General features: G+C 40.6%; 1 protein-coding gene across 19 annotated transcripts in view; it reads right to left on the reverse strand.

Annotated features, from left to right (window-relative positions):
- LOC123763958 (cAMP-regulated phosphoprotein 21) overlaps window positions 1–15,898 on the reverse strand; it is a 257,113-nt gene that overhangs the window by 113,566 nt on the left and 127,649 nt on the right. For all 19 annotated transcript variants that reach the window (XM_069330057.1, XM_069330053.1, XM_069330049.1 and 16 more), the window contains 4 exons: window positions 12,244–12,654; window positions 9,661–9,886; window positions 1,716–1,854; window positions 1,121–1,376 (listed from right to left, as the gene is read on the reverse strand). In XM_069330057.1, the coding sequence (XP_069186158.1) occupies window positions 1,121–1,376; window positions 1,716–1,854; window positions 9,661–9,886; window positions 12,244–12,654 (1,032 nt within the window). The remainder of the gene's footprint in view (window positions 1–1,120; window positions 1,377–1,715; window positions 1,855–9,660; window positions 9,887–12,243; window positions 12,655–15,898) is intronic.

The raw sequence follows: 15,898 nt of genomic DNA on the forward strand, positions 1-15,898 counted from the left end.
TTATGCTTCTCAATAACTTATTCACTACAAAATAACTGAAAATAGTAAAATCATTAGCATGTCCTGTAATATACTGTACTGTACTATCATATCTGAAGCAGTTAGAATCATTAGCATGTCCTGTAAATATACTGTACTGTAATATGTCTGAAGCAGTTAGAATTATTAGCATGTCCTGTAATATACTGTGCTGTACTATCATGTCTGAAGCAGTTCACACCACATGGCTACCACTTTACATTTTAGCAAATTGACTTACCTGTTATATTAAACATTACAGTACAGTATTGTACGGTATTAGATTTTTTATTAACAGTTTATGACTAAAATTTCATTTGCAGTACAGTACTTACATAAAACACAACTACTATTCAAAATACAGTGGCACCTTGATAAACGACCGGCTCTATCTACGAGCATTTCGAGTAACAAGCGAGCCACTTGCAGAACATTTGTCTTTACTAACGAGCTTTTCCTCGATTAACGAGCGTTTCCGCTGGTTCTCGGACACCTTTTATGACAGTTTTTTTGTTGTTGTTTCGCAAGACGAGTTTTCCACATGATGAGCTCGGTGCCGGAACGGATTAAACTCGTTAATAGAGGTGCCACTGTATATACATCAAAACTGAGTGTGTATGATGGCCATTAAAACCTAACTTAACTGAAAATTTAAAGACAGAAATAATTGAAGTGAGGCTATGTTACATTGCAGTAAAGCAATGATGCAACAGTATTGATGCAGTGGTAAGACTTTGATGCTGGTACAAAGAAATATCCAGTAAGCTTAAAAAAATTATATTTAGGCTATACAGTACCGTAAAGTATATTTAAGAGAGTAAATTAATTTGCCTAGTAGGCATTATCAAAACTAACCTTATACATGATTTGATCTATACTGTATCACTATTTACAGTACCCATTAAAATTTATTGTTAAAGATAAGCATTAAAAGTAATAATTAACTGAAAGCCTAAAAAAGAAAAGCAATAATTGGAAACTGGTGATGGATGCAATTCCAATGATAAATCAAGAAAAGTTAAAATTAAATTCTTGTTGTTTGTGTACATTTGGATTACCAAGTTTAATTAATGTCAGGCAGCCATTGCAAAAAACAACTAACCTTATAATTCGATCCATCATCAAACGATGATGAGTCTCTCTTAAGGATTGATCTCTTCGGCTCATCTGGTACCAGAAGATCATCTCGGCAGTGGTCTCTGAATCGGGTTTCAGGAAGGCGGGTATTACGGGTCTTATTAACAATAACAGCAGTACCAGCTTGGTCAACATTATGTTCCAGGCCAAAGAATGCAGCACACCGATGGACAAGCATTCGTTGGTATGACGACATTGGAGGAAACTTGTGGTGGGTTCGTCTGATAGGAAAAATTAATATGATTAGAGCATAATACAGCAGTAATGTGGTAAATACTGTGATCTCATTTTGTTTAGTTTCAATTTCCAGAAGTGTTTATACAGTATTTCACACAATCTGAAATCAGTCACTTCGTAAGCTATAATTCAATTTAATAACTTGGAAACTTCATAAGGTTACTGCTCCATGGTTTATTGTAGTATTATATTCCCTCTACTGTTACAGTATAACTACAAAAGAGTGGGTAAAGCATTCTGGAATGATAAAATCTTGACTTCTTTAGAATTGGAAGCACCAGAATTATTTGACTCGCATGATAAGTAAAATTTACTGAACTTACTTGGTATCCTTGACAAGGCTGACTAGTTCATGTTCAATCTTGAGTAACATCATTCGGTCTTTTTGGTTCTTGTGTAAAGTTTGAATTATGAATTGCTGCAGATCTACCCCACTACTGTCTGTATATTCCATTGATGAATCTGACAAATTTTTGTTTGTTTATTACAAACAGTTACAAGTAGAATCACACTAATTAATTAATATGATGTACAGGTATTTAACATTAAACAATGATTTTCCCAAATAATGGTCTAACAAAATACAAGCAAATAAAAATTCACTGCAGATAATATATGCAGTTTTCAAAGACTATGAAATCACAACAAAAATAATAATAATAGTAAGAGATTTATATAAGTTCGCTTAACTGTGTTTTCAGGGAGGATCCCTTCAGTAGCTATGGTGCCACCAAAGTTTACCCCAGCACACCAGGCCTCTGAGACCAATTCCGTCACCTACTAGGACCCACGACCAGAATCTGGCTCACTGTGTGAGGCAAGGGAAGCAGGGCATCAGAGACCAACCACAGCTTTCACAACACTTTCCAACTTCAGAATTGCTTTCAAATACAGTACTGTACATGGATGTTGAAATATTAGAGAAATTGTGCATGACCTTTGTGAAACCAAAATTGAAATATTCAGTAGTTGAAATGGAGCCCATATCTCAAGAAGCACATCAATAACCTGATAAAAGTGCAAAGACATACAGCACTACTAAATGGCTTCTGAAACTGAAAAACAAGAGCTACAAGGAGAGGCTAGAGGTGTTATATATACCAAAGCTAGAAGACAGAAGAACAAATTAGCACTGCATACAAAATGGTAACAGAAACCAACAAAATTGACAAAGATTAATTCTTAAAACCTACAACTTCAGGAACAAGAGGTCATAGCTCCAAGCTAAGGAAAAAACATACTAAATTTTTTTAGAATGTTTTCCTTTGCAAGTAGAGTGGTAGAAGGTTGGAATATGTTAAGTGACAAGGTGATGGATGCCAAAATCATCAGTAAGTTCAAAATATCATATGACAGTGTTCTGGGAAAACCCACTAGAATGCACATGTGTAACATAACAAGTAACTGCTTGAAGAAAAATATGCACTCCCCTTATGTAAACAAAGCAATCATCCATTTTCCCTAAGTAAATACCCTAACCCTGATGCACCCGATCGCCAAATTTGGCAGCCCAGTTCACCTGGGATCACATCCAGCCTGCCCCCTAACTCTTCTGCTTGACAATTATCTAAGTGTAATTACCTAAGTGAAGTTATAGGCTGAGAGCTATGCTTGTGGTGTCCTAGCTTCCCAGTATTTTCTGTCATATAATGCTTTCAAACTACTGACGGTTTTGGTCTCCACCACTTTCTCACTTAACTTGTTCCAACTGTTGATCCCCTCTGTTTGTAAAAAGAGAATGTTCTAATGTTTTTATGGCAGTTTTGTTTTTTTAGCTTGAGTCTACAACCTCTTGTTCTTAAATTTCAGGTTTCAAGAATTCTTCTTCGTCAATTTGTCAATTCCTGTTAATATTTTGACTGTAGTGATCATATCACATATTTTTCCTTCTATCTTCTAGCTTTGGTATATTAACACCTTTATACACCATGTGAGCATTATATGTCAAAGAGTACTGGAAAGATGGGACACCATGAGGGTAGCCCTCATCCTGTAACTACACTTAGGTAATTACCTCAAACCTCACTTCATAGATCGTGTTATGGAAGTTACATACCGGAAGCCATTTAATTGCATATCTTTGCACCTTTCAAGTTTATTGATGTGCTTCTTGAGATATGGGTATAATTCAACCTTTGCATATTCCAATTTTGGTCTCACAAAGGTCATGAACAATTTCTCTAATATTTCACCATCCATGTATTTAAAAAATGATCTGAAGTCAGAAAGCATAGATTATCCAAAGCTTGCAGCCTCTTGCTGGGTTCCAGTTTCAACATCTCACTTATAGATAAGTGATGATGATTTTCCATGAAACAATATATTCTGCCAGGAATAATGACTTGCCTGTTTTTGTTTATGAGTTATGATTGTGTGGCACCCACTTTGTGTGTGCCCTTACTGTCCATTTCACTCCAACTTTGACTAGAGTTCCTTTTCCCTCCCATCATTTACTTACATTTTCCAATGCATCACCAGAAATATCTTATGTGGGGTTGCAGAGTACCCCTTCTATGAGCTGACCCCTCTCAAATTACCTTATTTCTTTGCAATGCATAAGGTTTATTCTTTTTTGCAGGGTCTCTTGATTGGGGTGTAACAATTTTAGTTTTAAGAAAGCCAGAGCTGAATGTATTGAAATGCTAATTTCTGGATGAGCCACGGTGGCTCCCTGTAGCTATTTAACTGAGAATGCTCCCAACTATTAAGTCGCAACAGCCGGGTTGTTCTTAGGCATACTGGGGGACCAGTATGACCAGTATCCCTGCTTTCCCTACAGGGAGATGATGATGATCCATCATCTCACAGGAAAAAGAGGTTCAGAAAGTCAGTGAACCAAAACAGGCAACTGCTGGGTTCAAAAGAGATTGAACCCTCGCAACCTACCTGATGAACTTCCCTTCCTATGCAAACAAATTATTGAATCTCTGAAAACTAGTGTGTGCTCATTCACCCAACATTCCACAACTAGTTTGTAGGGATGTGGGAAGGGAGGGGGGGCACACCCTCCAAAAGTTTGAGCTTTCAGTTCTGGAGCAGATGTACACACAAACCCCTACCTATCCAATGTCTTGGAAGGGAAGGAGGGCATCAGGAAGCCACTGGGGCTCACCCAGAAACTGGCATTTCATTACATTAAATGCTGAATGCTGGTTTTCTTGGGAAAGTCTCCTTGTGACTCCCTAAAACTACCTACCTACAGAGAAGGAGAAAATATAGGGACTTACTAGGGAGGAGGTAGAACTGCAGGCAGTCAAGACAAAGACGAGAACCACGGCCAAGAGACCTGACTCAAGACCACACAAGAAAGCTGAGGCTCGGGAACATTAACTAAATACAAGACTATTAGTGTAAGGGGCACGAACTTGTGAGCCATACCCGAGAATATAGACTAACAAAATCCGTCCTTACTTTAATAATCAAAGGAAATATATGTATTGTAAAATGAATTGGAGCCTAGAGCAAGTAGTCCTAGCCTAAGTGGGGAAATAAGTTAATTTTGGTTTACAGCTTCACCTATATATAAAATCCCTTTCCCTCATTCTCATGGCCTGCTTAACCCTTAAACGGCACAAATTATACATGTACAGTATGTAGGGAGGAACTTTCACCAAACGGCGATTTACATACATGTATGAGTAAGGCCTCACGTACAATTTTAAAGGTCCGCGAGGGATAGGAGCAGCTATAGTACAGCTACAGCCGAATGTAAACAAATGCCATATTGGAAAAAAATCCAGCATAGGCCGCCATTGTGGAAAAGCCTTACTTACCCGGCAGACACCATGGCGAGCACACCACGTACCAGCAGTCGGCCGCATTCAACGTAGCGTGCAACACAAGCATTGACTGATGATGAAATTAATCGGAATTGTTCAAGGAGGGTGATGAACCTGATTTTGATGATTCAGAGATTGATCTACATACAGCCAGAGCTTGAAATGACCGACATCGAGAGTGAACATGTGGGTGCCACAAGGGTGAGGCCTAGCTTCTCATCCATGCCACCTCGCCCACACTCTACTCCACTTCACACCCAACCACATAGTTTGTGTTACTTTGCCAGATTATGATGATTTGCTCGACGAGTCTGAGGAATGTGAATCATTTTCCTGGTTTTAGTGACTTAGAATCAGAGAGGAGTTTTACGACGCCTTTCGCTAATGCCAGTTGTGTTGCCAAGCGAACTTTTGTTGCATCAGCAGCATCTCGCCTACCCAAGTGCCGCTGCATGGCACCACATGGAGACAATGATGAACAAAGGCCCTCCTCATCTTCAATGATTTTTCCCCCTCATCGTCCCTTCCCCGCCCCTACTGTGCTGTGCCAAGTACAAGTCACACGGGGTTCAGCTCCTGGTCCACAGATTCCTCACCATGGTGCTGCTGTTGCCGATCGGAAGACACCAGGTGTATTTTTGTGGAGTGATGGGGAAGATTTTATTCACGAAATTCCAGCCTTTGATGCTAAAGATGTTGGAATTACAAGCATTTTCCCTGATAATGGTGACACAATGTGTGAAATGGACTTTTTTACCGCATATTTTGATGAGCCGCTCATGAAACATATTGTTCAGGAAATGAACAAATGCTCGGCTCATCTCATTGCTGAGGAATTATCAGATTTTTCACGAATGCAGCGTTGGAAAAATTCAAATGTAGGTGAACTGTATGTATTCACCTATTTGTTCTTGCGGGGGTTGAGCTCTGCTCTTTCGGCCCGCCTCTCAACTGTCAATCAATCAACTTTAATTAACTACTAACTAATTTTTTTTTCCCACACACACCCCCAGGAAGCAGCTCCATAACAGCTGTCTAACTCCCAGGTATTTATTTACTGCTAGGTAACAGGTGCATCAGGGTGAAAGAAACTTTGCCCATTCGTTTCTGCCTGGTCCGGGAATCGAACCCGGGCCATAGAATTACGAGTATTACTACGATTATTACGTTATTACATAAAACTACGAAAGGACGTAGAATTACGTCCTGTGCACAGGACGCAGGACAGCGTCCTGCATCCTGTATATATAGTTGTGCATTAATTGTGCAAAATATAGTTGTGCACTAATTGGCTGTTGATTGCTGGGATCAACATCCAATTAATGCACAACTATATTCTACCTACTTCAAGACCCCAAACCAACATAGAAGCTGGAAGAGGAGGTATGGGCCAATAGGCCTTCTGCAGTTACTTCCATTCTTATGTTTTCATATGCAATTTATACCCATTGTTTCGTGTTCTGTCTTGTGTTTGTTACCTCACCCAAAACTTTTGTGCCATATCACCTCACCCAAAAAGAGTATAAGTACGATGAATTTTTATGTGTAAACTAAGTCTTTGAAAATGTAATAAGAATTACGAAACGCGTTCAGGCGTCAGACCATAAATAAAAATGAATTTTGGAGAATTGATATTTCAATTACCATCGATAATGAAGAAAAACATAAGAAATATTGAGAAAATTTGTGTTAGAATTATTAATCTTACATTTTCGGTCATATTCAACAACATATATTGAGTGAGTATATATATTGAAAAAATCAGAAAACATTTTATATTTCCTGTAAAATAAAACATATATGTGCACATACTTGTGACGCTAATATGTGAGAGTGTGTTGAATGTATGACAGTTGTATTATAATACAACATCAAAGTGTTGCATGACGTCATCGTCACATTTCTTGGCTCATTTACGTCACTGGTAAGTACAATTAAAAAATAATAATTTCCCTGTGGTCAGGGACCACAAATAAACACTTTTATAAAGATGAAAAAAGTTTTAATTTGTTTTCTTGCGCATAGCGGTGTTTAAGGCTATTAATAGCATAGCAGCATGGGGGTTAGTCATTTTGTCCTCGGCTGATATTCAGGCACATGAGTAGTTGCAGTTCTTCTGATGCTGGCTTCTTGTTCCTTATTTGAAGTAATTTAAGTAATTATGTAAGAGTAAATACCTAAGTGTAGTTACAGGATGAGAGCTTCACTCTTGGTGTCCCGTCTTCCCAGTACTCTTTGTTGTATAACGCTTTGAAACTACAGATGGTTTTGGCCTCTACCACCTTCTTACTTAGCTTGTTCCAACCATCTTCCACTCTGTAAAATAAAACTTTCTAATGTGATTTCAGCACCTTTGTTTCTTTAGCATGAAACTGTTCTTCTTGTTCATTATGTTGCTGGTTTCAGGAATTCCTCTTTGTCAATTTGGTCGATTCCTGTGCCCAGCCAGCTGGCCAGCCAGACGGTAGTATTTTATAAGTGCTGATCATATCACCTCTTTCTTCTATCCTCTAGTTTTGGCATGTTTAATGCCTCTAGTCTCTCCTCATAACTTCTTTTTCATTTCTGGAAGCAATTTTGTTGCATGCCTTTGCACCTTTTCCAGTTTTATTATGTGTTTTTTGAGATTTGGACACCATACAATTGCTACATATTCCAATTTTGGTCTCACAAAAGTCAAACAGTTTCCGTAGTATTTCACCATCCATATAATTAACAGCAAGTCTGAAGTTGGAAAGTGACACATACACTCCTCTCACAATGTTCCTTGTGTGTTCCTCTGGCGACAGCTTACTATTCAAAACCATCACTAGGTCTTATTCTTTTTTAGAGTTCTGTAATTCCTTTCCACATAATTTATTAGGTGTGTGTGGTCTATTTTCTCTGATTCTTCATTCCATAACATGGCATTTATTTACATTGAATTCCATTTGCCACTTGATGCTCCAAGTACTATTTTCTAGATCAATATGAAGGGCATTACAATCCTATACATCTCCTATCTTCCCCAGTATCTTAGCATCATCCACAAACATGCTTATATAATTCTGTATTCCTTCTGGTAGATCATTTATGTAGATGATGAACATTACTGGTGTAAGAACTGAACCCTGTGGTACTCTGCTAGAAATACTCGATCAGATTGTCTCTGATTACCGCCCTCATCTGTCTGTCAGTTAGAAATTTTTTTATCAATGTCAGCAGTCTCCCTGTCACTCCTCCAGAATGTTCCAGTTTCCAGAACAGCCTCTTGTGTGGAACTGTCAGAAGTCTTTTTTTAAGTTCAGATAGACACAGTCAACCCAATCCTGTACAGTATTATCTATGTGGCTATCATAAAAACTAAGTAGATTTGTTACACAGGATTTTCCTGTTCGAAAACCATACTGTCTATCCGTTATTATGTCATTACTCTCTAGAATGTCAACCCATTTCGCTTTAACTATTGTTTCTAGTGTTTTGACTACCACCTTTGTTAATGACACGGGTCTATAATTTAGAGGTTCGGCTAAAATTGTGTGCACTTGGGCATTTGGCACATGACTGCTGTTCTTTGCCATGTGCCCTCTCCCACCATTTTTCCCACACGATCAGTCCAAGTTTTCTGTTTTCCAGAAAAGCTGGTCTCCTGTATCGAGGCACCATTGTAAGTAACTATAAGCTCAGAAAGCTAGTAAGGAGTCCCTCTCAGAATTCAAACACTGAATGTAAGCAATGCACTTTTCTGGTGGACCACCAATAACTCCTCATTTCTGTCCTGTTTTTCTACTTCTGTGGGATTTGGACTGGTAGCTCCAGAGTGAAGGGATAGGCTGGCTTAGACCCTAGGTGACCTGGGCTGCCATCTGTTGGCAGTCAGGCCAATCACAATAAGAGCATTTACATGTTTTGTTGCACCTATTCTTTCTGGTGAGATTTCCCTATTTTCATGGTTGATATCTGATCCCCTCCTTCCTTCATACTGTGAGCCAGATTCTGGTCCTCACTCCTGCTAGGCAATGGATAGGGCTCAGAGGCCTGGTGTGTTTGGATAAGATTTGGTGGCACCAGAGCTAATCTAAGGAAGGAAGGGAACTATCAGGTGAAAGTGCCAAACCATCATGACTATATAGCACTTGGAAGGGATCAGGATAAAGATCTGGGATGGGACGGAGGGCAAGGAATGAAGGAGAGCTACTGAGTGCCCACCAAAAAAGGGCACTTCACTATATCCAAAGCTTCATTTATAGCATTAAACATGGTATTGATATAATGAGCATATAATTTACATATCTTGGAAAAACATGAAATCTCCTAATCTATATAGTTTAATCAATTTAATTATCCAAAATATTACATTACCATTACTTTAGAATGTTTATAACAAATCCTATAAAATGTTAATTACTGAAGGGAAAAGCAATTAAAAATATACAGTTGTGCATTTTCTTACACTGCAATTTTTTCTATATGAATAAAAACTTTCATACATTTGGAATTTTTGACTAACCTCTGGAGAGACAAGGAGAGGAGCCATCAAAAGAACCTTGTGAAGACCCTTGATGTTTAAGTCTTCTGCGGTTGCCTCCACCTGACGATACTGTGAGCGTGTTGCCACCACTGTTAGCGTTGCAATGTGAGGAAGGTTGAACAGGCTCCAGCAGTTCTGGTGGAGGAGAGGTGTCCTCTCGCATAGCATGACTTCGTTGCAAGAGTTTTGCCTTTCCCCCATGGTGCTAAAAATAATACCAAATAAATAAAACTATACAGTATCAAATATTTTATAAGATAACATTATGTAGTGTATAACCTAATTAGAGAAAACACTGCAGTACTGTACAAGTACTTAAGAAACAAAGAACCAGTGTTGAATGTAATGAAATGCAAATTTTTGGGTGAGCCATGGTGGCTCCCATATGCTACAATGTTAATATAGTGCCATCAGTTGCAGAGTTCTTTTCAGCCTACATGCCAACCACGAGCCTGAACCTAGCCCCTTTAAAAAGAGGTGCCTCAAAAACTTACAATGGTTTCAAGCTCAATAAGCCATAATATGGGAGTGAGAACAGAAGATGCTTTTTCACCCACAGGGTTATTATCCCATGAAACCGCCTACCTGCCAAAGCCTTAAATGCTAAAACTGTTAACTTTCAAAGTACAGCTGGAAAAGATCATCACGGCAAATCGGGGGACCTTCAACAATCTGCCAGCTTCCTGTCCTTGTCAAGGCCACTAGAGTTAGTGGCTCCCAGCTAAACTCAGGTAAACACAGATCAGACAAGCAACCAGGAGGCCTGGTTAGAGATCGGGCCATTGATCCCCTGAACCTTCGACAGGTAGGTAGGCAGTCAAGGTGTTATTGTTGACAAAATGTGCACAAAACGAATTACTGGCAAAGTTGGGAGATGGATCTTTAATTTACTAATGAACAGAACCCAGAGTATAATCAACAAAGTAAAATCTAGATCATCCACCATGACAAGCTTAGTCCCCAAGTTACTGTACTCATTCCGAAACTTTTTCTCATCTTCATATCAGCAAAGATAAGGATTCGAACTAGATCATGAATCATCCTTTGCAGATGACACTAGGATTTTCATGACAGTAGACAAAATAAACGACACAGCAAACCTCAATCTGATATTAGTCAAGTCATTCAATGGCCCACAGAAAAATTTATAATGTTTAATAAGGATAAGTTCCAATTACTGTACTATATGCAGGTGAGGAGTCACAATAACGTGGGTTGAAAAATGTTGACCAAATCACACACTAGAAAGTGAAGAGACGACGACGTTTTGGTCCGTCCTGGACCATTCTCAAGTCGATTGTGTATCAAGTCATTCACACAATCGACTTGAGAATGGTCCAGGATGGACCGAAACGTCGTCGTCCCTTCACTTTCTACTGTACTATGCTAAGGAAAAACAAAAATATTAAAACAGAAATCACATACGGTCGAACAACACTGTTGAAAGAAAAAGAAATGTAAAAGATTTAGGTGTAATCACGCTAGAAAACCTAATTTTTAAAGAATACAACAATGTAGTTGTCACAACTGCAAGAAATATGACCTGCTGAATAACAAGAACCTTTCAAATGAGATGCCACACCAATGATATAACTTTTTAAGAAACCAGTGCTCTCTAGGGTGGAATATTGCTATGCACTAATAACCCCATTCAAAGCTGGAGAAATTGCTAACCTGGAGTGTATGCAAATATATTTTACTGCTAGAATCTACTCAATAAAACATTTAAATTATTGAAATCCCTTAACAATTTTAAATCTATATTCCCTAGAGCACAGGCAGGAGAGATATATAATAATTTACACTTGGAAAATACTTCAACGATTGGTTCCAACTCTGCACACTGAAATAGCAACACATGAGACCAGTGGGCATGCCAGGTTGTGCAAAATAGCCCCACTGAAAAGCAGAGGTGCAATAGGCATGCTGAGAGAAAACTATCGACATCAAAGGCCCAAGATTTTTTCAACACGCTCCCTCTGCACATATGGAGCATAACTGGCTGACCTCTTGCAGTGTTCAAAAGAGAATTTGATAAACACCTTCAAAGGTAACCTGATCAATCAGGTTGTAAGTCATATGTCAGGTTGCAAGCAGCAACATAGAAACAACCTGGATGACCAGACCACCAACCAGGCGACCTAGTCAAAGACTGGACCACGGGAACGTTGATCCTCAGAATCATCGACAGATATTCAACAAGCATTTTAAGCTTAAATATTTCAAGCATTTGAAATGTCTTAAGAAGTTTCTACATGAAGTCTACACATCAAAGAAGGGAAGTTGTCAGAGTACACAGGTTAGTAAACAGAGAACATTACTAAAATATTTTTTTAATTACCAAAACCAACAAGGCAGCAGATATACAGAACATTAAAAACTATACAGAACAAATAGATATACAGAACAAAACAAAAAACATGTTTAACAATGCCACTGAAAACAAACATAAATGCCATTGTTTTTTGTTACTAGAGACAAAATTGTATGTAACACTGATAGGCCCCATGATACTACACAAAATTTAAAATATATACAGTACAGCAATAAAGCTCAACTCACCCTATGTCTGGCCGAGGTAACTAGTGGAGCGTCTTTGTCTGAGTCTGTTGAGCGTTGCTGGTGTAACTCCAAGGATTTGGAACGCCCCTGACCCTGTGCCAAATGTCCTTGGCTGCTGTGATTTGGCCCAGAATGATTTGATCCACCATGACCCAACACACTATGGCCCACTTGGCTGTTCAACCCTCCACCTCCACTCCCCCCACCTCCTCCTCCTCCAGGCCCTGGACCATGAGGTGGGCCACTTTGGTGGTGAGTGAAATTGGCTGATGGTGATGGAGGAGACACTCCACGTGCTCCTGGTGGAGTGGGCGGTGGAGTGTGAGGGTGGGGATGTGTTGGTGATGTGTCCGGCAGCAAATCCCCACCATCATCCACACCCTCATCACAGTCATCATCTAACAGAGAAACCTGGAATAATATTCAGTGCTTAACAGAAAATATTAAATACAATAGTAGTAACATAGCCATATACAGTACAACACTAACTTTGCAATTACAGTGATACCTCCACACTTAGGTAATTACACTTAGGTAATTACTTGCGAATTTAATCCGTTCCCAGAGACGGGTCGTAACTCGAAAATACGTAACTAGAAACGAATTTTCCCATAAGAAATACTGTAATGTAAATTAAATTAATCCATTCCACTATTAACTTCAAAATACACTTCATACATAATACACATGCACATTTTGTACTATAGTATGTACAAGTTATAGCTTAATTTTATTGATGACTTGTTGGCGTATGGAAGACAGTGAGGAAGGGGGGAGGAGGAAAGATGTTACTGTTTGGAAGGGGAGTTCCCTTCCATTATAACATCAGGCAGTGATGATTTTGATGGGCTCACCATAGCCCGTGCTACATGGACACTTTGTTCCGAGTAGCTAAATCTAAAACAACAACAACGACTTTTCTAGGGTACTCTCTCTCTCCTACGTTTTACCTGCATACCACTAGGACCTGGTTGTGGCTCACTGCTTGCTTGTCTTACTAAGAATCTGTCAAAAGACACTTGTTTTTCCCTACATTTTAACACTTGTCTGTAGTGAGATATCACATTATCATTTAAAAGGTCAATGAAACGGCCTGCTACAGCTTCATCAGGGTGAGTTTTTTCTACAAAAGTTTGCAGTGAGTCATATTTTTCATTTTCACCTTCACACATTTTCTTAATGAGGAAGGGACAGCCTCTGCTGCCTTTACTTAACTATTTTCTTAGGTTGAACCTTACCACTGAGTTTCTTGGGACCCAGGCCTGATATATAATAATTACCGTACAGTACAGTACTGTACTTTTATGTTCAAAAACCCAAAAAACAGAAAAACAATGAAATTCTTTTCAAAGAATGCAAGCATGATCGTCACTAAGAGAGAGACACTGGTAAACTGAAGTGCACCACACTCTCAGTCGACCCACACGTGTATCAAGAAAGTTGCAAGTCGAGGCAAAGATCGCAAGTCGAGTCAAATTTTCCGACGAAATTGGGGTCGTAACTCAAAAAATTTGTAAGTAACATGAGGATTTGTACATAGAGGTTCCACTGTACACATAAAAAATTCAGTGTTGAATGTAATGAAAACACCATTTTCTGGGTGAGCTCCAGAGGCTCCCTGAAGATATCGGGTTAATATGCAATGCATTACACCAAGGCATTAGTCAATGGAGTTCAGCATATCGGGGACCACGAGCCAGAACTTGGCCCCCTCTGAGAGGCACAGGGAGCAATAGCCCTGGAAAAACCCTGTGGTTGGAAGTTTTCCTTGTCTACTATTGACTGGGGGTTAGGCACACAGAAAGGTAGGCATAACAAAACAGACCCCTACATAATAAGAAAATTGCAACCAAAAACCGAACAGAGAAGCAAAACTCCCTCAAATCTCAAGGAAACAAGCAAACGTCACACCTCGCCACCGCGCCACTCGTCCATGCAGCCCTTCCCTCCCTGTGCGGGGAAGGAGGGAGCCGCAGACCCACCCCCACCCCCAGTCAGCTACAGAGCAACTCCAGTTCAGAGGCTAAGCATCAATGCAATGTGAAAACCGCCGACCCGAGGGATGAAGGGGTGCCAGGGAGTCTCGGAGGCTCACCCTGAAAATGGCGTTTCATTACACTTAATGCTGGCTTTCTGTGGGAGAGGGGCTTCCTGGAGCTACATAACCAAAGAGAAGGAAAAGAGGTATTTACCAGGAAGGTAGCTGCCACAACCTCCTCAACTCTAAGGTGAGACAACTGGCTGCAACCTGCAACCCAAAGCCACACATGAACGCCCAGGACCAGCAATGTTGACCAAATAATGCACAGCCAGGACCCTGTTCGATCTCCAAAATCCCCGCACCTGAATATCAGCCCAAGACATGTTGCTGAAGACAGCAGGCAAAGCAGCAAACTTACGAACGTTATGGGCATGAGGATAGACCGCAGGCTGGCTAGACTTAATAACCCTGCGGATGACCTGGGAGACCCAAGCCCTGGAACAGGTAATAAGGAAAACCGGGTCAACCCAAAGCGCATTCCCGGCCCCAGAAGCCGAAGCGCGCAGGTAACAGTGAAGAGCTGCAACCGAACATAACACTTGATGCACCCCTGGCCTGTCCAACCAAGCATCAATGACCCAAGGACCCCTCTGGAAAGCAGCTGTCTCGTTCTTCACCAGAAAAGAAGGAGGAAACTGCAACCAACTAAACCAATTACCAGGATCAAAAGAGCAGAAACCCCTGCACCAGAGGAGAGCATGAAGCTCACCAACTCGACTGTTGGCTTTCTGAGACCCAACAGAATGAGAGCCTTGGAAAAACAATCTTGAACCGAAGGGGCCACCACAAACAGAGGAGAAGAGATACAAGAAAGCACCCTGCTCAAGGACCAGGATGGCTCAGGTGGCGTAGGAGCAGGCCGGAGGTGAAACAAAGCACGAGAAAGCTTACGGAACGGGGGATGTGACATTTGCCCTGAACGCATGCTATCTTGAGGTTATCTTGAGATGATTTCAAAGCTTTTAGTGTCCCCGCGGCCCGGTCCTCGACCAGGCCTCCACCCTCAGGAAGCAGCCCGTGACAGCTGACTAACACCCAGGTACCTATTTTACTGCGAGGTAACAGGAGCATAGGGTGAATGAAACTCTGCCCATTGTTTCTCGGCGGTGCCTGGGATCAAACCCAGGACCACAGGATCACAAGCCCCGCGTGCTGTCCGCTCGGCCGACCTGCTCCCGACCGACCGCTAGAGCGCTCCACCAGCGCCACATGATATGAGGTGACAGTATTCGGCATCAAATGACAGTCCTGAAAAGGCCAAGAAAGAAAGGACAAGACAACTAATGAAGAGAGAAAATGGCAAAAAGAACGCCAGGAAACTTCATTCTGTCGCCGAGACAAAGCTCTTATGTGGAACACCATCAAGGAAGTCACCTCATCACCATACAAATGGATACAAATGGTGATAAACCTGCATCAAAAAGACCAGATGCGAAGAGTGGAGGGGGAGAAGACAGACCGAACCAGCTGTGTACCGGACCGTTCTGATTTGCTTGGAGAGGCGGAGCTACGAAAAAAAAACTACGAGTTTCAGGTGCTGCTTGCTTGGTGTCTGAACCGGGTTCAGACACCAAGCAAGCAGACAGAGAGGAGGGTTTGAACCGGGTTCAGACA

The sequence above is a fragment of the Procambarus clarkii genome, chromosome 23 (genome assembly GCF_040958095.1).
Source record: "Procambarus clarkii isolate CNS0578487 chromosome 23, FALCON_Pclarkii_2.0, whole genome shotgun sequence".
NCBI lineage: Eukaryota > Metazoa > Arthropoda > Malacostraca > Decapoda > Cambaridae > Procambarus > Procambarus clarkii.